Here is a 25861-nt window from a genome sequence, read left to right on the forward strand (position 1 = left end):
TCCAGGGGCCTTGTGCAGCAGGAAGCATGGTTGCAGTGTAGGGTATGCACCTCTTCTCTAAATGTTTAGGTTACCTGTTTGTTCCTTCTAGGTTGTTAGTATTTGTCCTTCTTTACATCACAGAATGCTTCGAGTGTTACATTTAAAATTACTTTCAAGTGAACTGTTTGATCCTGTCCCTGCATTCCTCTTTGGTTTTGGATGATTCTCTGCTCAGATCAGATAATTTGCATGTTTGCTCTCCTCTTTGAACAGTCCTTCAAAGCGTGCCGACTGTATATTCTCTAGCCCAGCGTACTGTCCGTTGGCCCTGTTATGCTGGCTCATCTGTTGACATCTCTGTAAACACACAGATGCCTCTATTTCCACATCCCTCTCCTTTGAACGATAAAGACCCGTCACCCAAGAGAGTATCTTCACGTTAATTCTCTTTACCCTTCAGCAAGCAGGTGAGGTGGGTCATTCAGGAACTCAAAGCCTAAAAAGTCTACTTTTGGTTTCATAGTAACATGTTTAATACTGGTAATAATATAACTATATAAAGTCATTAATAAAGGAGTAACTAAATAGCAGCCATAAATATTTAGAAACTGATTTTTGCCACTAAACTAAGTGGCAAAGTTATCCAAATCTTCGGATATTCAGAGCAACTCTTTGGAATTTCACTAGCAATTTAGGTTTGGCTCTTAGGATTTCCTGAGTCTTCAGAACTTCAGGCCATATTTTAGCCTATATGTATATGTTCCTTCCTTTTCTCTACTCTGTTCCCACATTTAACTAGAATTATTCTCCTGATTATGAAGAGTACAGGAGTAAGTTGACCTGCAAATAAATGTTAAAAGGGCATGATAACCTTTTTAACTACCCAGGTGCTAGTTCTTTCCTTGCCTACCCTTAAAATATGTATGTGACAATTTACAATAAACGGTAGGTTTTCATTAGTTTTGTTTCTCATGTAAGAGTCTCAAAGTCTCAAGGGTCAAGATAAAGATTATTCTTTAACATGCACCCAAAGAGGAACTTCCCTGGTGTTCCAGTGCCTAAGATTCCATACTCCCAATTCAGGGGGCCTGGATCCCATCCCTGGTCAGGGCACTAAATCCCACATGCCGCCGCTAAGAGTTTGCATGGCGCAGCCAAATAAATAGATAAATGTTTTTTCAAAAATAAATGATGTGTTCTATGTTTATACTTCACAAAGTTTTAATGAACATTAAATTAATTTGCAAAACTATGTAATCACATCTGTGCATTACTTTTCATGTCATGTAATCTATGTATTGCTTCATTTGCTGATTTAACTTATAAATATCAACAGAAATAAGTGGCATGTGTCTTAGTACTTTTATTGTTAAAGCAGTAACTTTTACCTGTTTTGCCAGTGCTTGGTAAAATGTTCACCTCATCCCCTGCTCATTTGTTACAAATACATTTTAATCAAAACTTTATCTTAGACACATTGTATTATGTCCACTAACTCCAAGTGGAAGTTGAAAAAAAATCCATTGCAGTCTAAACCAAACACAACATAAAGCCTAAAGTCCACTGGATCATTCAGATTTATGGACAGAAAGTGTTCGGCAGCTGGTGCAGCCCGGTTTCAGAGCCTCCGTTTCCGAGATTCTGTGACTTCTAGAGCAGCACAGAAGAAGACACACTTTGAATCCAGTTGCCACTGCCACCAGCTGTCCACAGCTCTGCCTCTGTGCTCCTCTGATGAAGGCATCTTTAAAATCTATAGTCACTAGCAGTATGCGATAATTTGTGGTTGTAATAAAAGGAGACAAAGGGTCTTTATTTCTGTTGTGTGCACACTTAGGTGCAGTTGTACATGATAGAGCACATACCTAGTTACCCAAGGATAGCTTAATAAATTGTTAATACCATGATGCTGGGAAAGATTGAAGGCAAAAGGAGAAGGGGGTGACAGAGGATGAGATAGTTAGCATCACTGATTCAGTGGACATGAATTTGAGCAAACTCCAGGAGACAGTGAAGGATGGGAAAGCCTGGCCTGCTGCAGTCCATGGGGTTGCAAAGAGTCAGACAGAACAGCAACTGAATAACAATAACAACAGGATTTAAACTATATCAGCACAAAACCCTTTTGCCTGTTGGTTCAAGGTCTGAAATCTATTTTTTAATTACTTGTTGAACATCACCCTTGGAGTGTGGAATTGATTCCCGTTCATAAAAGCTCATTCATTTCTGGCACACTTTTTTGAACCATTTAACAGTATTAACCACATAGTAGGCACTGGAAACACAGAAGAGAGAGAGCCTGTCCTTGAGGCAGGCACTCAGGGGGCAGACACTCTCTGTCCACAGAGTTACCAGGCTTCAGTGAACGCTAGCTGAGTTCTGCACGTGCACTCTGAAAAACACCTAACCCACACAGGTGCTCAGGGAAGGAGTCAGAGGAGACAACCTGAACGCTTAACAAATGAGAGAGGGACAAGAAGCAACTCACATGCTTACCTTTGTGAAGTTTCTTAATCACAATCAGAAGCCAAGTGGTTACTTCATCTGTCTCCTGAAAAGAGCTGCAGTTTAAAGGTTTTTGAAGCTCATCAGAGGGACCCGGGTAACAGCTGAAACTCAGGACGTACCAGCAGACCCAGTCAGTTTCAGGAAAGTGATGTTGGCAATGAGCAAAACTAGGGTTGATGCTTTAAATTAGTGTGGTATTTGTTTTGTTCAAGACCAATTCATAAAAGTAATGTCAATGGAATTTTAAGATAGAAGTGTAATTTTTGATTTTAATAAGTTGCAAATCTGCCCCTTTGTTAAAGCTTTCATTATTTTTCCTTTTATCTTGAAGGTTTTCAAAAAACTCTGTTCTTTTTGTTTGAGATAAGTTTGTATGCAAGCAACATATTGCTGTTTGAGGGGTAGTGGTGGGTGTTTTTTAATCCATTTTTTTAATATCAAATTTTGTGTAGGGTCAGGGTATGGGCTTGAGGGACTTGGTGGTAGAAAAGCACACTGCCATCGTGTTGACCCACAAGCTGTAGAAACCCACCCTCACTGTGCTACTGTGAGCTGAGGAAGTGTGGAGCAAGACAGTCTTGCTGGGGATTAGGGGTGTGGGACTCTGAGTGGGTCAGGGAGAAAGTGGGGGCATGGTGGAGGAGACTACGAATGACTCATTTTCCTCCTGAAATCCCAAACTATAAAATACTTAGAGCTACAGACCACAGCTATTCTCGTGAAGGGACGGGAGAGAGTCCTTTAATCCATCCTCTCTGCGCCACACTGTGTGCTGTAGGATGCAGTCTCCTCAGTGTTGTCACCCTCGTGGTCACCTCTCTTTCTGACTCAGCCCTCTGATAACACCCTGTCCAGACTTACTGAGAGTTCTCAGTTTTGAGGAGACCTTTTTGCATGAGTGTGCAAGGTTCCTGCAATTAGATCATAGCTCATATCACAAAAGATTCCTTGTTACATGCTACTCTACTCCTCGGTTGCCCAAAGAGAGGTCACAGCCCAGATAAATTTACTGATACCACACCAATATAGTAGTCTTCTATTTAAATTTAATTAAATAATAATGAAAAATATTACTCTGGTGCATCTCTGTCTCTCTCCTTTTTTTTTTTTTTGGTTCCCTGTGCTATGCTGTAAACCCTTGTGGGTTATCTGTTTTATACATAGCAGTGTGTGTATCTGTTAATCCTGTACTCCTAAGTTATCCCTACCCTCTTTCCCCTTTGGTAACTATAAGTTTGTTTTCTATGTTTGTGAGTCTGTTTTATAAATAAGTTCCTTCGTGTCACTTTTTAGATTCCACCTATAAAGGATAGCATATGGTATTTGTCTTTCTCTGTCTGACTCACTTCACTCAGTATGACAGTCTCCAGGTCCATCCATGTTGCTGCGAATAGCATTTTTTATTTTCATGTCTGAGTAATATTCCATTATGTGTACATACCACATCTTTATCCATTCCTCTGTTAGTGGACTCTGGGTTGCTTCCATTTCTTGACTGTTCTGAATACTGCTGCTGTGATCATTGAGGTACATGCACATCTCTCTCATTTGAAAAGAAGTCGTAAAGTCATGGCTGATAAGTAACACTGGGAAAGTAACTATCGGAGATTGGGGTTTGTCATTGTGGGGCTTTCACGTTTGCTAAATGCTCCCTTCATACTTCAGTCCAGCTCTTCAGTTCAGTTCAGTTTAGTCGTTCAGTCGTGTCCAACTCTTTGGGACCCCATGAATCGCAGCACGCCAGGCCTCCCTGTCCATCACCAACTCCCGGAGTTCACCCAGACTCACGTCCATCGAGTCAATGATGCCATCCAGCCATCTCATCCTCAGTCGTCCCCTTCTCCGCCTGCCCTCAATCCCTCCCAGCATCAGAGTCTTTTCCAATGAGTCAAATCTTCGCATGAGGTGGCCAAAGTACTGGAGTTTCAGCTTTAGCATCATTCCTTCCAAAGACATCCCAGGGCTGATCTCCTTCAGAATGGACTGGTTGGATCTCCTTGCAGTCCAAGGAACTCTCGAGCTCCAACACCACAGTTCAAAAGCACCAATTCTTCAGTGCCCAGCCTTCTTCACGGTCCAACTCTCACATCCATACATGACCACAGGAAAAACCATAGCCTTGACTAGACAGACCTTAGTCGGCAAAGTAATGTCTCTGCTTTTGAATATGCTATCTAGGTTGGTCATAACTTTTCTTCCAAGGAGTAAGCGTCTTTTAATTTCATGGCTGCAGTCACTATCTGCAGTGATTTTGGAGCCCAAAAAAATAAAGTCTGACACTGTTTCCACTGTTTCCCCATCTATTTCCCATGAAGTGATGGGACCAGATGCCATGATCTTCGTTTTCTGAATGTTGAGCTTTAAGCCAACTTTTTCACTCTCCTCTTTCACTTTCATCAAGAGGCGTTTTAATTCCTCTTCATTTTCTGCCATAAGGGTGGTGTCATCTGCATATCTGAGGTTATTGAGATTTCTCCTGGCAGTCTTGATTCCAGCTTGTGCTTCTTCCAGCATTCCTCATGATGTACTCTGCATAGAAGTTAAATAAGCAGGGTGACAATATAAAGCCTTGACGTACTCCTTTTCCTATTTGGAACCAGTCTTTTGTTCCATGTCCAGTTCGAACTGTTGCTTCCTGACCTGCATACAGATTTCTCAAGAGGCAGGTCAGGTGGTCTGGTATTCCCATCTCTTTCAGAATTTTCCACAGTTTCTTGTGATCCACACAGTCAAAGGCTTTGGCATAGTCAGTAAAGCAGAAATAGATGTTTTTCTGGAACTCTCTTGCTCTAAGGGGCTGATTGTTCATGTGTCACTTTATACATTGCTTGATCATAGGAGATGCGTGATACTTACTAAGTTGGTGTTGGAGGTTTGTAGGAAGAGTGTTTCCCTCATGAGTGGGGCAGTGAGCTGAAGCAGTGCTGTCATTTCTCAGGAAGTGTCACGTCGTGGCTGTACTGAGTGACACTGAGGAAGCTGTATATGAATCCCTTGAAACCTACTTCACACGTTTTGTTTAGAATATAGACAAAAATGATGTGCCTCCTGAAAAGCAGTTATGAAGGAAGAGAACGTGCTTTTCTGCTCGGTGATCTCATCAGGAGAGAGAAGGTGCTGGGATTTTTATTATTACTGTTTGTTTATTTGGCTGAGTCAGGTCTTAGTTGCAGTCTGTGAACGCTTAGTTGTGGCTGTGGCATCTAGTTCCCTGACCGGGATGATGGAACCCGTGTCCCTTGGATTTGGAGTGCTAGTCTTAGCCACTGGACCAGGCGGGAAGTCCCGGCGCTTCCTTCTTTGCTCCTCAGCATCCTGACAGTGGGCCCTCCTCTTCAGACAGATTGCGATCCTAGGAGATACTTCTTTAACTCATTTATTTAGGCATATGTTGTTTCATTTCACCGTGCTCATCTAGGAAAAGCCACACTACCTTTCTTCTCATCTCCGGAAAAAAGTCTAGACTAGGCCATCACTATAGGAAACAGTGGGCTTCCCAGATGACTCAGCAGTAAAGATTCTGAATCCCAATGCAGGAGACACAGATTCGATCCCTGAATCGGGAAGGTCCCCTGGAGTAGGAAATGGCAACCCACTCCAGTATTCTTGACTGGGAAATCCCATGGACAGAGGAGCCTGGTGGGCTACAGTCCCTGAGGTCTCAAATGGTCAGACACAACTAAACACACAGAGAAAACAATATCCAGAGCCCACAGAGAATAGTTGCCAGAACTTGCAGGTTTGCCAGGAATGACCGTCATCTCCCCCACTAATACTCTGTTATTTTGTGGAATTTATCGTGAAGCATAGCTTACATAGTGAGTATTTTTAATTTAGTCCAGTAGTATTTTGTTTCATGTACAATAAAATCTCCCTGATTCAGAACGAAATGGAAAAGTTCTGTCTAATGACTGAAAGTTTCCAGTTGTAAAGTTTTCTCTAAGAAGAAAAGATATTCTTTAATTGTACCGCAGAAAGTTCAAAGACAGCAAAACAGTTACATTTTATCCAGATTATTGCAAATTCCAAAATAAAGACCCCCAAATGAATGGGTTTTGGGTCTGATGCAGTGTGTATATATTGGACATATTGAAAGCATTGTAAAGAAGGCCTGTTCTTTTCCCACCTTCTTCCTGAGAAATGCTGAAACCAAAGAATGTTCAACAAAGAACAGAGCACTTTTTCCAATTTGTCACTTCATGGATAAAAAGTAGAGACAGAATGCTGAAGCACCTGTTGCTTTAAAGGCAATAAACTCGTGAAATGTTTTAACAGAAGTCATCAGCTTTCAAAGATCTCTTTTATCCAGTCCACATCACTCATTGCTCTTAATTCCTTTGTCACATTTTTTACTGCATTACAAGTAATCCTTGAAAGCCATGGAGCGTTTTACATTTAACCAGAACCATGTGGACGGCACTCTCGGGCTGAGGCTGGCCCCACCCCTGCTTCTCCACCCCTCTCTTCCCACACACTTGGCTTCTGATGCAGGCTGGAGAAGCGCATCCCAGCTCTGTCACTCTCCAGCCTGGCCCAGTGGACCTGGAGGGCTGCTCTTTGATCTCCAGCAGCACATTCCACTCACTCTTGTCTTCCCAAGAGACCGCCGCCTGCCAGGCTCTCTGTTATTTATGCGTCAACAGTCTGCATTGGCCAACAGGGTTGACTCCTGGTGTTTAGGAAATTTCATTCAGATAAATGTCAGGGTTGGTACCATTTAGTCCGACCTACTGGGGTAGCTGTCTGAAACTGCAGTAAATTAGTTGAGGGTGAAGATGGGCAGAAAAATTCTCTTCAGCCTCTTGGGTTGAGTAGCTTGACCATGTTTCTTCCTTTCTTTTCCTCGCAGAGTACATCCACAAGCTTGATGTGTGTCTTCAAGAATTACTGCAGGAATGCGTCTTGCCTAATCCTTCACAGTGTCACTTTGTGTGTGACCTTCTCTGAGAACAGCTTTTAAGAGGTTCATCCCAGCAATAAGGGCATCCTGGTTCTAGCCTTATTTAGGTTTCCTGAAAGATCCAGAAGTGACCAGTCTCCCGTGTGGTCCTCATGCAGGCCGTGACAGATAGCATCCTAAATTCTAAATCCGTGGGTTTGCGTGAGGTTTCCACTCTGGTTTTGAAGTAGGCGCCCGATTTGTTCGTTTTCTCCTTGAAGCACAGCGTTTTCATGTTGAGCCTTGGGTGTCTGTCACATGTGTGGATGTTCTTTTCCCTAATTCCTTTCCTCTGCTTTTGTCCTCCCTTCTGTGTGATTATCCCCCCATCGTTAGTTTGTATATTTTCTGCAGTGTTGATTCTAGTCTTTACTGCTTTTTAAAATTTTTAGTTTCATTCCACCATTTTTCTCCTGTGCTGCTTTTCTTTGTTAAGAGCTGGGCGGCTCCTTTCAGGTGTCTGTCATCTTCATCTTCACTCTCCAGTATTTTAAAATCCATCATTTTTTGTTTTCTCTGATTTTCCCCTGCTTTCTTTCCGAATTTGATTTTTATTGTAGTTTCCTACTGTGGGTCAGTTAGCAGCCCGAGGGATTGGAGGAGAAGCAGGGCCGTGTCCAGCTCTCCTCTGGGCACCCTGCCTTCCTGTCCTGCTGGGGCTTAACCCACCCCCTGGGGTGGCCGTTGGATTTCCCTCTGTCCCCCATTGGGGTACCTGCCCTTTAGAGAAATACCCTCAGACAGGGTTGCTGGCATTTTGGTCAGTGTGGTTGCGGACACAGTGTTTTCCTTTCCCAACCATGCCCGCCTCTGCTGCCACAGGATGGGAGGAAGTCCAGTGACAGGCCTGTAGTGACTGCAGCAAGTGACGGGGTTTCATGGTTAAGTTTGCTACAGGATACAGGATGGCATGAAAGCCAGCAGAAACATAACCATCCATCCTGTTAATGAGACCGCTAGAGGAGGAGGATAAACGAGTAATTAGCCCCTTCAGTTGGCTGGCGTTTGGAAAGAAGGATTTGTTTATGTAAAAAGGATTACCAGTCAGTCCTAAAGGAAATCAATCCTGCATATTCACTGGAAGGACTGATGCTAAAGCCAAAGCTCCAATACTCTGGCTAGCTGATGCAAAGAGCCAACTCATGAAAAGACCCTGATGCTGGGAAAGATTGAAGGCATGAGGAGAAGGGGATGAGAGGATGAGATGGTTGGATGGCATCACCAATTCAATGGACATCAACTTGAGCAAACTGCAGGAGATGGTGAGGGACAGGGAGGCCTGGCATTCTGCAGTCCATGGGGTCATAAAGAGTCAGACACGACTTGGCAACTGAACAACAGCAAGAAAAAGGACTAAGTTGTTGGTAAAAGGTGTTTTTTTTAACTCATTATAAACAACTTCGGTGTTAGTATAAAAGAGCTGGCGTTTATTTAAAGATTTGGAAATACATATATATATTTCTGACACATTATTTTTAAAAATTCTCTTAGTGACTGTGTATTAACATTAATATAATAAAGGTAAATATTCTTTTAGCTAATAATGTGTGTGTCCACATGTAACTTCAGCTCTTCAGTATGCCGTGTTGTGTCTCACGTCTCAGACTTCACCAGTGCTGTGGTGTCTACTGACAAGACTCTTGCCCACCCTCCCTTCTGTGTCCCATCTGTAGACACTCTGTGAATCACTCTAGTAGGAATTAGTGTTTCTCTTGTTTCCTACCAGTCTCCTACAAATACTCACTATCCACTTGATAATATATCAAATGATAACGTGTCTGCCTCACATATAAAGTGTTCAGAAAGTATGAATGAAATCCAGTTTTCTGATGACTAGAATAAGAGTATGGACTTGTGTGATTAAGACATGCCTCTTGAGGTATTTTGATAGTAGTAATTTCAGGGGGAAGGAAAGGAAAGATGAACAGGCAAGTTCGCACGGAGCCAGGGCGCTGTCATGCACTGTTACTGAGTGTCCTGTCTTCTGGCAGGCGCCGCCATGCTATGGTTAGTTGCTCAGTTGTGTCCAACTCTGCAACTCCATAGACCTTAGCCCACAGGACTTCTCTATCCATGGAGATTCTCTAGGCAAGAATATTGGAGTGGGTTGCTATGCCCTCCTCCAGGGGATCTTCCCAACCCAGGAATCGAACCCAGGTCTCCCACATTGCAGGCAAATTCTTTACCATCTGAGCCACCAGGGAAGCCCAGGAGTGCTGGAATAGGTAGGCTGTCCTTCTCCAGGGGAACTTCCTGACCAGGAATCGAACCAGGGTCTCCTGCATTGCAGGCGGATTCTTTACCAGCTGAGCTACCAGAGAAGCCCTAAAGAAGCATAAAACTAGCTGCTCAAGGAAACCAGTTGTCACGTTGTAGGGAGAGAATTAATACTGGTCAGAGGACTGAGCTCAGCCACAAGGAGCTGTTGATGGCTTTGAATCTGGGGAGGTTTAAACGAATCGCTGTTTTTTCTGTTCCAGTTGCAGTCAGCACTCAGTGAGCATGACTTGTGTGTGAGCATGAAGAGGAAGTGATATGTCTGGGAAGACACTGGGGTCCAGGTTAGCGCACTGCCTTTTGGAAGCATCCATATGGCCGTGTGCTATCTCAGTTCACAGACAACGCATCTGAGACAGGGTTACTGTTTTGACCTTGGCATCTGCACTGTGCTCGCTGGTTGTCATCCTCTTCCAGTCTGCCTGGGGGGCCCCGTGTGGGTAGGAGGGTAGTGTGGTGCTGAAGAGATGGAAACACTGTTGAGCTGGACACCTGGTTTTACTTACCTCTACCATTTTGTCCACAATTTTCATGTCTACTGTGTCTACTGTTCAGTAACTGTGAGGGTCAAATTATATTTGACTGTAATTCATGGAGAATATTTAACAGTTCAGCGTGAAGCACACAGCAAGTGCTCAGTGGCAGGTTGGCAGTAGCTGTGTCCATATTGTCTCTGTGGCCTAAGATACTGACTCTTCCGGTGACAGTATTTTACTCGTTTCTGTTCTTGCAGCACTTTCCACGCATTGTGTGAATACACTCCTGAAGCAGGGCCCCTTATCAGACAGGCTGTGCTTTGTCTTCGCCTGATCTGCTGCCTTTCTGTCTCTGAGCCTCCTCCACCATGCGGTCCTGGAGCACACCACTCCTGCTCCCACCTCGGGTCTTTGTTCCTTTTTCACCTCCTGCCTGCAGAGTGCTCCCTCCACAGAGAGCCTGACTCCCAAGCTGCCTCACTTCACCTCCTGAATGTCACCTTTCCCTGTCCATCCTGTGTGACGTATTCTCTTTACCACTTCCTTATCCGGCTCTGTCTCTTCATGGTGCATCTTACTGCCTCACAGAATTTCTTGTATTTGTCCTTTGTTGCTGTCCTGTTTGGGGCTATGGGTTCCCTCGGGTTCACTGCATCTCTGCTTTGTCTCCAGTGCTCCAGTAAATCTCTCTTCAGTAAATGACTTCAAAGTTTGAAGGTTGTGAGACCTAAACACTAAAATTACTCTTTAAAGATTATTCCAGCTCTTTAAAGATTGTTCGTGCCCAACTCTTTGCAACTTCCTAGACTGTAGCCTGCCAGGCTTCTCTTTCCATGGGATTCTCCAGGCGAGATTACTGGAGTGGGTAACTGTTCCCTTCTCCAGGGGATCTTCCCAACCCAGGAATCGAACCCAGGTCATTTATTCCAGAAGTAGCTAAGCTGGGGAATAATGCTGGGGAAAAAAACCTAAGATTGTGATTTCTTTTTCTTTTAGAGAAGTGTGAACCCCGGAGAGATTACAGGGAAGCCGTCTCCTCGTAAACAGCGCTTCATGCAGTTCTCGTCCTTGGAGTATGGTGGGGAGTACTACATGACACCCCGGGACTTCCTCTTCTCTGTCATGTTCGACCACATCCAGCGTAAGTGGTTTGGTTTTTGAAGTTAAGGAATCAAATATTAGGGCTGAGAAACCTCTGGTTTTCAGAATTGGTAACAACTTTTTCTTCATTTTAATTGTCATCATTTTTTGTACCATGTGTGTGCTTAATTATTTAGACTTTTCCTCCCTTGTAGTACTAAACTTATTTATTTATTTATCTAAGAAATAGTTGCTTGTTCATGGATTTTTCTAAAGAGAGAAAAAATAAGATTTTAAATGTCACTAAATAAATTATTAATAGGATAACTAATTCTTCCAGGATGTTAGGTTTTAAATCAATAAAACATTTTCTTTTGGGGGCAGAAAAAAAAAAAAAAAACTAGGCTAAAGCAATTAGGAGGGTCATATAATGGAGTCATGATGCAAAAAAATCCTGAAAAAATAGAATTAAGAAGCAAAAGTCCAAAAGCTATAATTAAATAATTTTATTTAATAAAGTCAACTCTCAGCTATCCCAAATTGTCAGAAATCCTTATTTTCATTTATCTAAACATTGCAGAGAGTAGACATGACACCCCTTCTGTCCCCCGTATTGCCAAAGTGTTCTGTCAAAAGTTCTTGGCTTCCTGACACCTTGCAGAATGGACACCATCCACAGTGTTGCCCTGTGGGTAGCTGCACATGGAACAAGCGGAGTGGGCCAGGGCCGGGTGAGCTGCGAGACATGTAGGTCGAATTGGGAGACTGAGAGGATCTGGGAAGGCATTGTTGGTATTGACGGATGACCTGAACAAGTGCGTGGTCACGGCCTGTTCTTGGGACAGTGAGTTCACCTATAGCTAGACCAGAGCATGGTGCTGGGGAAAAGTGAGAGGTCAAATGAGAAACAGGGCCAGATGTAGAGATTCTGGTGACCCTTTCACCAGCCACAGACATGTGTTTCTGGTGGGGATGGGGGTTCATCTTGAACCTGTGAGGGAGAGTGAAGTGAAGGCGTACCAGAAGGAAAATAGTGTGGTAACAGTGTATTTAAATTATTTTGGTAAGCTTCTATTCATCTAAATTAATTTAAAAAAAGTAAACAGCCAGTTATGTTACCTGCAGAACAGTTTATTTGGGAGGAGCAGAGAATTGTAGTTTGGGACATGCATCAGTGATAAATCACAAGCAACCTAAAATGAAGGAGAGAAACTGTCTCACAGAAGAGAGGACAGCTCTGGGGAAACTGTCTTAGAGAAGAGAAAGGACAGCTCTGGGGGCCTGTTATCAGTAAAGAGTCCAGGGAACTCCCTGGTGGTCCAGTGGTTAAGAATGCGCCTTCCAGCACACGGGACACAGATTCAGTCTCTGGTCCAGGAACTAGGACTCCATATGTGTTGGGCCAACTAAGCCCGCCTGTCTCAACGAAGATGCAGCACAGCCCAAAATATAAGTAAACAGTCCGCTGGAGGAAAGTGGGGGTTTGAAGTGCCATGGCTTTTCATTGCCTGGCCAGGAGAAAGTGTTTCTTCTTCCTGCTGGGATCTGCGTGGACGTGGGTGTGTTGTGTGTGTGTGAGCACCCCACCCCGGACTCCCGACTCAAACTTCTTTGGAGAAAACTTGACAGTATGTATCAGAAACCTTTGCAACATTTATTAATACTTACATGGATGTGATAGGTTCACTCCTAGAAAATTAGTGTAAGTAAGTAATTGGAGAGATAACGAAATTTTCTTTTAAAAAGTAGTTTAGCCTCTTCAACATGTAAAGACCGTGGATGTCATCATTTCCTGTTCTCACAGCAAAAAAAGAAGCTGAAAGATAGAAAATCAACAGCTGTTCCTAAGTCCACAAGAGAACTGAGACCACAGGGCACACACACCTGAACACTAAAGAAGACAGATGCAGAGATGCAGAGCCCACCCAGGGTGGATGCTGCCTGGAAGCCATTGCCAGAGACAGCATCTGACAGGAATGTTTAAAGAGTTGCTAGAATCTGAGCATGGGCTACCATGAAAGACAGAAATTTGTGAAAATCCAGCCATGAGGGGCCCCAGCAATCCTTACAGTGAAGATCTAAAAAAAATCCTCTCCTGGATTTTTCATGATTTCCTTTTTTGTGCAAAAGCTATTAAGTTTGATTAGGTCCCATTTTTATTTTCATTACTCTAGGATTCAAATCCAAAAAGATACTGCTGTGATTTATGTCAGAAAGTGCTCTGTCACCTGTATTTTCCTCTAGGAGTTTCATAGTGTCAGTTTTACATTGAGGTCTTTAATCTATTTTAAGTTTATTTTTGTATTCATCCGGCTTGGTATTCTGTGAGCTTTTTGAATCTGTGTTGTATGTGCAAACACACCATGAACCATGAACAGAACAAAAAGGCAACATACAGAATGAGAGAAAATATTTGCAAACAATGCAACCAACAAGGGATTAATCTCCAAAATACATAAACAGCTCAATATCAAAAAAACAACCCAATCAAAAAATGGGCAGATCTAAATAGACATTTCTCTAAAGAAGACATACAGATGGCCAAAAGGCACATAAAAAGATGCCCAATATCACTAATTATTAGAAAAATGCAAATAAAAACTACAATAAGGTGTCACCTCACACCAGCCAGAAAGGCCATCATCAAAAAATCCACAAACAATAAATGCTGGAGAGGGTGTGGAGAGAAGGGAATACCCTGCACTATTGGTAGGAATGTAAATTGGTACAGCCGCTATGGACAACAGTATGGGGGCACCTTTAAAAACTAAAACTAGAGCCACCATGTGACGCTGCAATCCCACTCCTGAGCGTATATCCAGAGAAAAACATGAGCCGAAAGGATACATGCACCCTAGTATTCATTGCAGCACTGCTTACTATAGCCCGGACATGGAAGCAACCTGAATGCCCATCAACAGAGGAACGCATAAAGAAGATGTGGTGCATAAAGAAGATGTGGTACATATAGACGGTGGACTGTTACACAGCCATAAAAAGAATGAAGTCATGCCATCTGCAGCAACATGGATGGACCTAGAGACTGTCATACTGAGTGCAGTAGTCAGACAGGAATATCATATGACATCCCTTATATATGAACTCTAAAAAGAAATGATACAAAGAACTTACAAAACAGAAAGAGACTCACAGAGAATGAACTTATGGTTGTGGGGGAGGGATAAGTTAGGGAGTTTGGGATGGACATGTACACACTGCTATATTTAAAATGGGTAACCAGTAAGGACGTACTGTATAGCATGCAGAACTCTGCTCAACGCTATGTGGCAGTCTGCACGGGAGGGGAGTTTGGAGGAGAATGGATACATGTGTATGTGTGGCTGAGTCCCTTCACTGTTCACCTGAAACTATCACAACATTGTTAATCAGCTCTGAGTGCATGCATACTCAGTCATGTCCGACTCTTTGCCACCCTGTGGACTGTAGCCTACCAGACTCCTTTGTCCATGGGATTTTCCAGGCAATAATACTGGAGTGGGTTGCCATTTCCTACTCCAGAGGATCTTCCCAACCCAGGGACCGAACCCATATCTCCTATATGTCTTGCATTAGCAAGCAGATTATTAACCACTGAGCCACCTGGGAAGCCTTAATCCACTTAATCAGCTATACCCCAGTATAAAATAAAAAGTTTAAAAACAAAAGAATTTTCCCAAGTTTTACTTTACCTGGTTTTAGTCATAGTCCAGGTTGTTTTAATGAAGTTTAAAAAGTTTACATGTTTTTTTTTCTTTCTTGTTTTTATGCAGCCTTTGATTCAACCAACTTAGGTTTTTATAATGTTTCCACTTTATTTTTCATTGGAATGCAATTAAGCTCTATCAGAAAGCATTTAACTAGATCAAGAATTGAGTAATTTTGAAGGCTGAATAAAACATCCTTTAAGCATATGATGTACTTCATCTTCATTTTTCATCGTGGATAAGAAGGAGAATAATCTCTATTGCATTCCTGTGGATCATGGTGAACAGAAAAACAAGGAAACACAGAGCCAACCCAGTGACCCATGATCCTCATGTATAAACAGAAAGAAATACACCAATCTGAAATTTATTAGCCCCTAAACTTATTTTTACCTGGTGTTTATCTTTCTGGACTCTGTACACTTTGTGCCTTCACTTATACTTCAACATAGATTTTGTTGCACATAAATACGTAAGGGTATAAATAATCCAAATTAAGATTAACCCATTGGCATTAACAGTTTACTCTGAAAAGGGCTCTAATTAGGGTGACCGTAGAATTTATTGTGTTGCATGTGCCAGAGTTGCTGGGTGAGTGTGTGTCTTGGTGGATTTATCTTAAGACTTTTGAAATTCTACAAATGAATCTTAAATTTTAAAATTGTTGCAGGTAAAAGAGATCCTTTTTATCTTTGCCACTGTTGAAGCTATTTGATTTGGGGCTGAGTTTCCACCTCTCTGAGGTTGTTTCCCACTCTGTAATTTTGGGTACCGTTTCATTCTCTCTAATCAGAGATGATGACAGAATTCCCCAAGCTTACTTGATAGTAAATTCAGACAGAGCCTTTTGCTGAAATTTCAAGTCCTTCCCGTGTCTCCCCTCATGATTTTGATTTAGAAGGTCTGAGATAGGGCCGTGGAATCAGTAATTCCCTCTCGTCCATATCTGGCTGCCTGTCCTATATTCCCATATTTCTAACAAACACTCCCAGGTGATCATTTTGATCAGCAAGTTTGAGGAATAGTTAAAGGACACGTGTGAAAGTGCCGTGAAAGATGTCATGTCCTTATAGTAGAGGCAAAGGGCGCTGAGCACTGAGCCCACACTCCTCGAGGTCTGCCTGCTGACGCACACGGCAGCACACGTGAACCTTGAGCAGGTCATGCTGGATGGGAGAGGCCAGTCTCAAAGACCACACATGGCTTGATTCCCTGTGTATGAAGTGTCCGGAACAGGCAAGTCTACAGAGACAGGAAGTAGGTTAGTGGTTGCCCAGAAGTAGGGGCAGGAGAGTGACTGCTAATGAGTTTTCATTCTTTTGGGGGCCTGATGAAAACATTCTGAAATTAGATGGTGGTGATGGTTGTACCACTCTGAATATACTATATTCTAATATAATATACTCTGAATATACTAAACACCGCTGAGCTGTACAGTTTCAATAGATGGATTCTGTGGTATGTAAAATGTCGCAGTAAAGCATAAAAAAATGTATATATAAAACTAATCCTTGTTGCCAGTGTAAAATATTAATTTAAAAATTATTATACTGTTCAAAAAATGGAGAGACTAAAATAATAAAAACGTGGCTCTCTATATGCTTTCCTCATGTTGGTTCTAAACCAAAACATTTTCACCTAGTGCAATTCTATCAGAAAAGTGAGCTGATTTGTAAGAGCCAATGCAGAAGTCTTAAATACGTAAAGCTTCTGATAAATTCACTTTCCAAATAGTGGCTCTTTGGTCTTCCAAGGCCTCACTGAGAAGTCTCCTTCCCCACCCTGAAGTGGAGTAGAGTCAGCACGTGGGCAAGACTGGGCCGTGAGCGCTGTCTGCCCTGGCGGCATCGAGCACCATGCCATCCACTCACGGAAACACGCTCTCCTCTGCAGGCCTTCTTGTGGACACACGTGCATACCCGTCCCCCAGATGGGCCCGAGAACCATGTCTGTAGCTGTCAAGCTGCAGGTGGGCAAAACTTTCATCTGTCCCCTGGCACACGACCACCCCCAACCCCAGCCTGACTGGAAAGGAGGCATTTTCCAGTGTGAGAAGAGCAGGTTTTAAAGCCCATCGACCATGGTTTTTTGTTTTTTTCTTTTTTCTTTAAACACAGATTTCTCCTCCTTGGGAAAATATTCAAGAAGGTCAGTTTCCCTCCACCCTTACAGTCTTTAGACACTCTTAAGCTTTTCATCAGCTTTCTTATTGTTCTCTGAATGATGTAAAAAGGAATCATTAAAAAGAAGAGATGAGTGTGAAATGAAATAAATGAAATGAAATCTTTAAAACATGACTCTTTTTATAATCTAAGCCCAAAGCACATTACTATTCTTCTGATGGCCTTTGTAAAAGCATTCTAAGTATGAGATTCTGTGAAATTGCATGCAACGCAATGATTTCCATCATTGCTGGGACTGAATTCAACCAAGTGTTGGCGTAATCAGCTCTTAACGCCAGTCCTGATATTGATGCCAGAGCTCTTCCATGTACTTATGCAAAAAGTATGAAACAATGTAAGTGTCTCTATTGTCTGATTTTTATGTGTCGAGTGTCTGCTGATCTCTAGCAAAATGAAGTTGAATTAGGTACCATTAGCAATGTTTTTATAGTTATGGCTATCAAATAACTTTATTTTGGCAAAGATTTATTTGACCTGTAACTGTACTTAATATGTAGTAATGCAGTTTTACTTATTTTAAGTATGAAAATGGCTGTTTGCCTGTAACATGGTGTGCTTGTTCCTGGTTTTCAACTTCAGAAGTCTCTGTAAACAGTGAAAACCACGTGCTGGAATCTCCAGAGTAGGTGGAGGCTTTTAGAACATTCTGCTTCTTGAGCCAAAATTCCATTGTAGTGCTTGAAGATTTATCCCTCCCTGCCCAGAAAAGCCACCGTGGACTTTCCATCCTTTCACACTCGCACCACAAAGCACGACAGCCTCACCTCTGAATCTGTCTTTTTGGCTGTTGTTTTTTATAAGAACATGAATATGTATGAAATAGCTATGAAAACAGTAAGAATGAATTTCGTATGTGTGTGAAAATATTAACAAATAATATGACTGATTAGGGGTTAATATCAAAAATATATAAATAGCTCATTCAGCTCAATCTCAAGGGAAAAAGGAAAAAGGGACAGGAGACCTAAATAGACATTTTTCCAGAGAAGACATGCAGATGGCCAATAGGCATATGGAAAGATGCTCAACATTGCTCATCATCACAGAAATGCAAATCAAAACCACAATTAGGTATCACCTCCCACCAATCAGAGTGGCCACCCTCAAAAAGAACACAAATAACGAATGCTGTCAAGGAAAGGGAACCCTCATACGCTGTTGGTGGGAATGTAAATTGATGCAGACACTGTGGAAAACAGTAGAGACTCCTCAAAAAAAATAAAAATAGAACTGCCATATGATCCAGCAACCCCACTCCTCCTGGGCATGTATCCAAAGAAGAAAGAAACTAATTTGAAAAGATCTGTGCACATGTAGCAGCACTATTTACAATAGCCAGGACATGGAAGCAACCCGAGTGTCCGTTAGTAGATGAAAGGACGAAGATATGGCATATACATACAGTGAAGTACTACTCAGCTATAAAAAACGGTGAACTTTTGCCTTTTGCAATAGTATTGATGGACCTGGAGGGTATTGTGCTTAGTGAAATAAATCAGAGAAAGACAAATACTGTTATGTCATCACTTATATGAAGATCTAAAAAATAAAGCAATGTAACAAAAAAGGAACAGACTCACAGGTACAGAGGACACACTAGTGGTTACCAGTGGGGCAAGGGCAGCAGGGAGGGGCAAGATGGGGATAGAGGGTTAAGAGGTCCAAAGTACTCTGTATAAAATAAGCTACAAGAACATACACTGTGCAGCACAGGGAATATAGCCAATATCTTATGAAAATTATTAATCACTGTGGTATATATCTGAGACTAATATTGTGCATGAACTCTACCTCCATTTTTAAAAAGTGAGGGAAGAGGACTGCCAGAAAAGGAATCCTTGTATCGCACTGAATTTCCTGTGTCCCTATGTGGTTGCTGCTGTCAGATGGAGAGTGGTCATGCCCCTCATGTACATCAGACTTTGCATCTCTTACTCTGATGCCCGGTCTCTCTCCTGGAGGAGCCCATAAGTAAAGGGTGTAAAACCCAGCAGCCTGGGTGAGAGGCGTAAAGAAACCCCAGCAGAGCATCCTGGGTGTAAAACACCACAGTCCCCTCTGACTCAGAGAAGTGTTCATGACTTAAGAGAAAGGAAGTGAGACTACATGTTCTACTAGGAGCTCTGCCTTTTCTTTTTAACCTGAAAATGAATTTTTTGTAACAGAATGTACCCCAAACTTTTTGTCAGCCAAGATAATTTCTTTACCATTTTCTAATTAGTGATACCGTTTTGAAAAAATTTTTGCAAGAGACGTTCATTAAGTACATGGTTTCTCCATTTTTGATAATCAAATACCTATACAAGTATGAAGCAGAACTTGTAGTGAACATGAAATAACGGGGAGCGTTTGTGTGTTTGATGATCTCGTGTTATAATAGACCTAGCATTAAAATCTGGTTGTCATTGGGTAACACTTACTAGTTTATCAGCAGCAAACAATCATTCCAAAATAGTGGCTCCTAAGCTTACCAACTGGAGGAGGCAATGGCACCCCACTCCACTACTGTTGCCTGGAAAATCCCATGGACGGAGGAGCCTGGAAGGCTGCAGTCCATGGGGTCACTGAGGGTCGGACATGACTGAGCGACTTCACTTTCACTTTTCACTTCTGTGCATTGGAGAAGGAAATGGCAACCCACTCCAGTGCTCTTGCCTGGAGAATCCCACGGACAGGGGAGCCTGGTGGGCTGCCGTCTATGGGGTCACAATCGGACATGACTGAAGTGACTTAGCAGCAGCAGCAGCAAGCTTACCAACATGGTCATAGGTGTTTCTGAAATTTATATAGTCATATTCACAACTAGTGTTTTTTGGTTATTAATGCAAAAATAAAATCTTGGTAATTTATTAACAATAGATAATAGAATTTGTCCCCAGTAGATTTATAATCCAAATGTAAGCATCCCAAACTGCAAAAGGACACGTCTAAAGGTATTATTTTTTTTAACCTGTCTTGTGAATTCTCATACACTTGTAATTGTCCTGAAGGACCTTTATAGATAAGATAATTTTGAGAACAAGAAAGGAACTTAGTGACGCACATAGCTTACAGAAGAAATAAAATAAACAACGTACTTTTCAGTGTTCTGGATGTGTAAAATGGCTTGAGGCTGTCTTCAGAAAAAGTCTTCAACCAAACAAGCAATGTGATTGCTTTAGAATTTACAGTAAATGAGAGAAAATGAGGTCAGTCTAAAGAAGATGGTTAAAAGCCTGAGTTTTAATCTGTTACCTAGTAGGAAACTGTTAACAGTAACATCACTTTAGAATGAACAGCCGTGTTGGGCAGCCTTTAGATCTGACTGGGGAGCTGTGAACTTAAGGACTTTTCAAGGTTTAAAAGGTAGCATTCTGAAACGTGTGTGTATATGTTTATAATGAATTAAAGCAAAAGGAGACAGATTTTAATAATCATGTAAGGAAAGCATTTGTGTTTGGCACAGATTTATTTCTCTTGGACAGCTATGATGGGTCAGAGGCAGTTAGAAGACCCCATGTGTCTGGAGCGCAGTGACAGTGAGGATGAGTCTGACACACAACTGCAGTGTTCATGTCTCGAGTTCTCTGGCTTGTAACTTCTGTTTAAAGATCTTAGCTAAAATTGCCAGACATATTTTTTATAAACTTGTTTTGTCTTTCGAGCAGTTTTCTCTCTTAATGGAAGCTGAGTTTTACCAAGGTATTATAATATATGGGCACTCAATAATATTTCCTCTTTGCTATAGGTAAAAGTTCTGTCAAGAGGCTGACAGATAAGGTAAGCAATGGAGGGGAGATCTCTTTTTTTTTTAAGATGGAAAATTAATTTTTATAAATTATTTCATTTATGAAAGATTTATAATATGTGTATTTAAAGGATATCGAGGACACACTAGCAGGAATCAAAAAAGCTGGTTGTGGATCAACTTTCTTTAGAGACCTCGGCGATAAAGGTAACTTTGGTTTGTTGTTAAAATTCCAGTTGCATTTTACTTAACATTATTAAGGAGTTATGAGGTTTGCACCTATAAATAGGAGAATATATATTAGAGAATCTACAGAGAGGATGTTATAACGCTGTGTTATTTAATAGATTTTTAAAAATCATAATAAAGTACTCATTACATTGGAAGTAATTTTCACAAACTCTTTGAGCAATTACAGAAAAAGTATTTAAACATCAGTTTTATTAAGCTTGGGTAAAGGATGAGGCAGAGCATCTCAAGTATGAAGAGAAGGCCTCGGAGAGAATATGGAGGCCTTGTCAGAGAACCCGCCCAAGCTGGAGCCAGGAAGGGTCGTCACTGAGAGCAGGCTGGGCTGTGGTCCTAGGGGGAGGGTGAGGGCAGGTGTAGCACTGGGTTGGATCCTGGAGGCAGAACACGGAGAAGGGCGTCTGGTGTGAGCTGAAAGCCCTGGGGGATGGAGGCCAAGGGGGTCTTGCTCTGTGTTGAATAAAGGGACTGGAGGCCTCTCTGAGTGTATGGGGTTCTGTGGAGTGGGCGGGGGTAGGGGGGTGGTCCTTCTTGGCGGAGGACCAGCTCTCATTCCATGCAGAGTGGGCCTGCCACTGTCCTTAGCGGAGGACCTGTTCTCAGGTGCATCAGGGCTCAGCCGAAGGCGTTTCCTGAGGAGGGGGATTTCGGAGCATCCACAGCAGCATTTTGGTGGTAGCAGGACGTGTGGTGGGTTGAGTCAGGAAGGGGGAAGAAAGACCAGCTGCAGGCGTATCAGCAGAGGACAGAGGCTGTTTGGCAAGTGGGCTGTGGTCGTGAGGGCAGCTGGGCATGAGCCAGAGTGAGCGGACCTGACCCACTCCGGGGGTGAGAGAGGGAGTCTGGGCCTATGCTGAGAGCAGTGGGGTGTGGGTGGGGTGTTGTGAGAAAGCCGTCTGGGCGGAGGGAGCTGAGGGGCTTTAAAGGGTGGGGGAGGCTAGGTGACGGTAGAATAGGATGACAGCACTCACGTCAGAGTGGGAGAGGAGGCGTGCTGGGCAGTGGCTGGAGGCACAGAAACCTCACTTCCTGCCATCCACGCAGGGGTGTCCTAAAAACAGCCAACAGTAAGGAGTAGAACTGGCTGGCAACAAGGAAGGTAAGCAGAGCTGCATGGTGGTAAGGAATGGGAAGGAGCGTGAACAGGCCTAGTGAGAACAACTGCCCTCGCCAAGTGCTGCCACTTCTCCAGGAGTGAGCGCCCTTACCCCAGGCTCTGTTGACCGTTGCCTTCCCTGGTGGCTCAGACAGTAAGCAGTGCGGGAGACCTGGCTTCAATCCCTGGATTGGGAATATCCTCTGGAGAAGGGAATGGCCTCCCACTCCAGCATTCTTGCCTGGAGAATTCCATGGACAGAGGAGCCTGGCATGCTACAGTCCATGGGGTCACAAAGAGACGGACATGACTGAGCTACTTTCACTCCTGGCCTTTAGTGCTGCTCACTGGAACCTAGAAACAGCTTTGAGCTCTTTCTCTTTGTCCTCCCATCCTTCATAGGCAGTCAAACAGACATCTTTCTAATTTTGCCTCCTGAATATTGATTGAATTCATCCTCGCCTCTCCCATCTCTTAGAGAAGCTAACAGGAAACAGAACAAGAAAAAGTCGTGAGAGAAGGACTTTAACCAGTTTTTTTTGTTGTTGTTTTTCTCTGAAATACATGAGTTGAAATGCACATTCCAACTTAAAAAGCGCTGAACGTTTTATAGGAAAGATTCAACAGATACACCTTTTTCCAGATATACCCTTTGTTGATACGAATGAAGTCATTTGAAAATCAGAATGTAAAATTTAGCTACATTTGGAGCAATTTAAAATATTCTATTCTACCACCTAAAAAAACTCAAAATGTTTATTATACTGTAACTAGCAAAAGATAATGTACTTTTGCTAGTGTACTACAGTTTTTTGAAGTAAGAAAATAGTCCACCTCCAGGCATTATTATAAAGAAAAGTAGATTATAAGTTATAATTATTATGTATTTTTTAAAACTGAGCAGAATTCTTAACATAATGCTATCCTCAGGGATATACTGAATATAAATTATAAGATATATTGTAAGATACAAATATGTTCCTGTGATTCACGTAGTAATTTCTCTTTGGGGAACAGAGTTCTCAAAATTGCTTTCAGTAGCAGGTCGTATTTTTCAATGATTCCAAATTTAAAATGTTTGTTGAGAAGCATGGTAACTAATAGAACTTAATCACCTCTTGAGACTAGTGGCTCTTAAAGATTCTTTAATAAATTTTTTAATGTAAATTATTTAAAATTTCTATTTGACATGCAGTTTTGAAACATTGCCATTTAACAGCATTTATTTTACCATTCAATATAACAAACATATATTAAACTGTTTCTCCTATAAATATTCAGAAGTGTCAGTTTTCCTTAAAAGCATTTTCAGAGGCAGCTGCCTAGAATGCTGTTGGAGAGCAGTGTTGTCTATAATCTGTCTTGAGAGTGTAGGCTGCTATTTTTACACTGTCTCAACTGTGTTTATTCAAGCATTTTATTTAAGTCAGTATTTCAAAGAAAGACTCTGGAAGTTTCTTTTTCGAAAAGCCCCCTCCCCACCACACACAGGACACATACCTGTGTCTCGAGAAAAGAAAGCTGAGGTTCCCCTTTGGCACCAAGCCCAGCTCAGTCCATCAGTCTGGTGGTTTTTTCACATTGCTGTGTTCCTTTGAAAATCAGAAAAAAAAAAAAAAAAACACTTCACTTTTTTTGAGGCTGCCAAGGGATGGAATACTTTGATCCTTCAACTAAGATTAGAGCATTTCTCTCAGGTATGAGATATGACAAAACACACTTAATTTATTCTCCATTCATGTAAACACTGAATGTTTTTAGGAAAAAATACCTAGAGACTTACTGTGGGCTTTTTTATTAAAGGGAAGTACACCTGCTTCAGAATAAAAACATCAGAAAAGTTGGTGATATAAAAAAACCTGTAAGTCATTGAGAGCATTTAAAATATATACCTGAAGTTGCCTATGAGCTGAAGCAGTGGACCACCTGAGTGGTCAGACCCTCAGCCACCTTGCTCTGCACGGCTCTCACCCCGCGTCAGCTGTGCTCTCTGGAGCCCTTGGGGACAGTCCTCCTTCACAGCAGGATGTGCCGCACTGTCACCCTCAACCCACTCCCTTCCTCATCTCCAAGCCACCCGGCCGCCGCTGCACTTCCTGGGGTCTCTTCGGCAGGCACACGCTTGCAGACAAGCCCTCGCTTCTCCTGGCTCACTTCAGCTGCATCTCCCCTATGCACATGCCTCTGCTTCCCCCACCCTGGCATGCAGGTCTGCCCGTCGTTCAAAGGCCACGATTAGAACTACTTCCTCTGTGACTCTCCCATCATCTCAACTCTGGAAACGACTTCACCTTTTGTTTAAACCCTGTATAACTTACTGTCTGCGTCTCTTGGTGGCTTTTAGTATTTCCTGTAAACATTTGCCTTCTGGCCTCCTGGTGAAAGTACACAGCACAGTATAGAATTCTGCCAAAGAATTTCTGCCAAACTTGAATCTCAGCTCAGCTCTGGATCTGAATACCAGTTTGTAGAGAATACAGACCTTAGAGGAACATGTGGAATGACACCAAAAAGATGCAGTTCACAAAGTCTTCTAGACACTTAAACCTTACAGGACAAAGGACCAGGTTTCTTCAACAGTTAAGCTGAAACTGAAGGGGGAAAATGGTGAGGGACAGCCTATAGATGAAAATGAAGTTACGGCTATAGAGATTAGTTTCTTCATTTTAAAAACATAGTTTGACTTCTGGTGTATTGAAATCTCTGGCATTCTCCTGAATTTGTGAATTTGCTTCACTTGAAATGCTATTAATAGTAAAAGTAGAAATTACACAAAGTGACATGCAGATGAAACCTCCAGTGGACACTTTTACCTGTTGGCCAGCGACCATTCCCCTCATTCCTAGTAACAGTGACCTAATAAACCTCAGTGGCGCAGAGGTTAAAGCGTCTGCCTGCAGTGTGAGAGACCTGGGTTCGATCCCTGGGTTGGGAAGATCCCCTGGAGAAGGAAATGGCAACCCACTCCAGTATTCTTGCCTGGAGAATCCCATGGAGGGAAGAGCCTGGTGGGCTACAGTCCACGGGGTCGCAAAGAGCTGGACATGACTATGCGACTTCACTTCACTATATTTGACTCTCTTAAGAAAACTTTCCGCTGTAGGAAAGAGGTAGTTTAAAGTAAAAATGTATGTGTTTTGATCGGGTGGAGGCTCCGAGAAGCATGTGTTTGGTTACTTCTAAACCATCTAAAGCTGATTATCTGATATTGGTGTTTTCTCCCTTTCAGGGCTGATCTCCTACACTGAGTATCTCTTCCTGCTCACGATTCTCACCAGTAAGTGCTCCAGTCTTGCTTATCGATCATATGAATCCTCTCTCCTGGTGCGAGAGGTTTGGATTCACTTTTCTATCGTTAAGGATGTCGCTGGTGCCGCAGTTCCTGTGCCTGCAAGGCGGCACTGCTGTGAGGTTATCCGCCCACTGCTGTCTCAGAGTCAGATGCAGCCTTCTTGTAGGAATATGAAACATTCCTCCTCTGACATTCTGCAGAATCCCTGACCAGTAACTCTCCTCTAACTGCCAAGGTCATGAAAATCAAGGAAATATTAGGAAACTTTCTGAGCTCAGAGGAGATAAGGGGACATAGCAGCTAAATGCAACAGGCTTTCTTGTGTTTGATCCTAGAATAGAAAAAACA

General features: G+C 42.5%; 1 protein-coding gene across 1 annotated transcript in view; it reads left to right on the forward strand.

Moving 5' to 3' along the window:
• MICU2 (mitochondrial calcium uptake 2) overlaps positions 1-25861 on the forward strand; it is a 51966-nt gene that overhangs the window by 11213 nt on the left and 14892 nt on the right. The window contains exons 2-5 of the mRNA XM_068984454.1: positions 11179-11323; positions 20877-20908; positions 21008-21083; positions 25451-25498. Coding sequence (XP_068840555.1) covers positions 11179-11323; positions 20877-20908; positions 21008-21083; positions 25451-25498 — 301 coding nt within the window. The remainder of the gene's footprint in view (positions 1-11178; positions 11324-20876; positions 20909-21007; positions 21084-25450; positions 25499-25861) is intronic.

The sequence above is a fragment of the Capricornis sumatraensis genome, chromosome 12 (assembly GCF_032405125.1).
Source record: "Capricornis sumatraensis isolate serow.1 chromosome 12, serow.2, whole genome shotgun sequence".
Taxonomy (NCBI): Eukaryota; Metazoa; Chordata; class Mammalia; order Artiodactyla; family Bovidae; genus Capricornis; species Capricornis sumatraensis.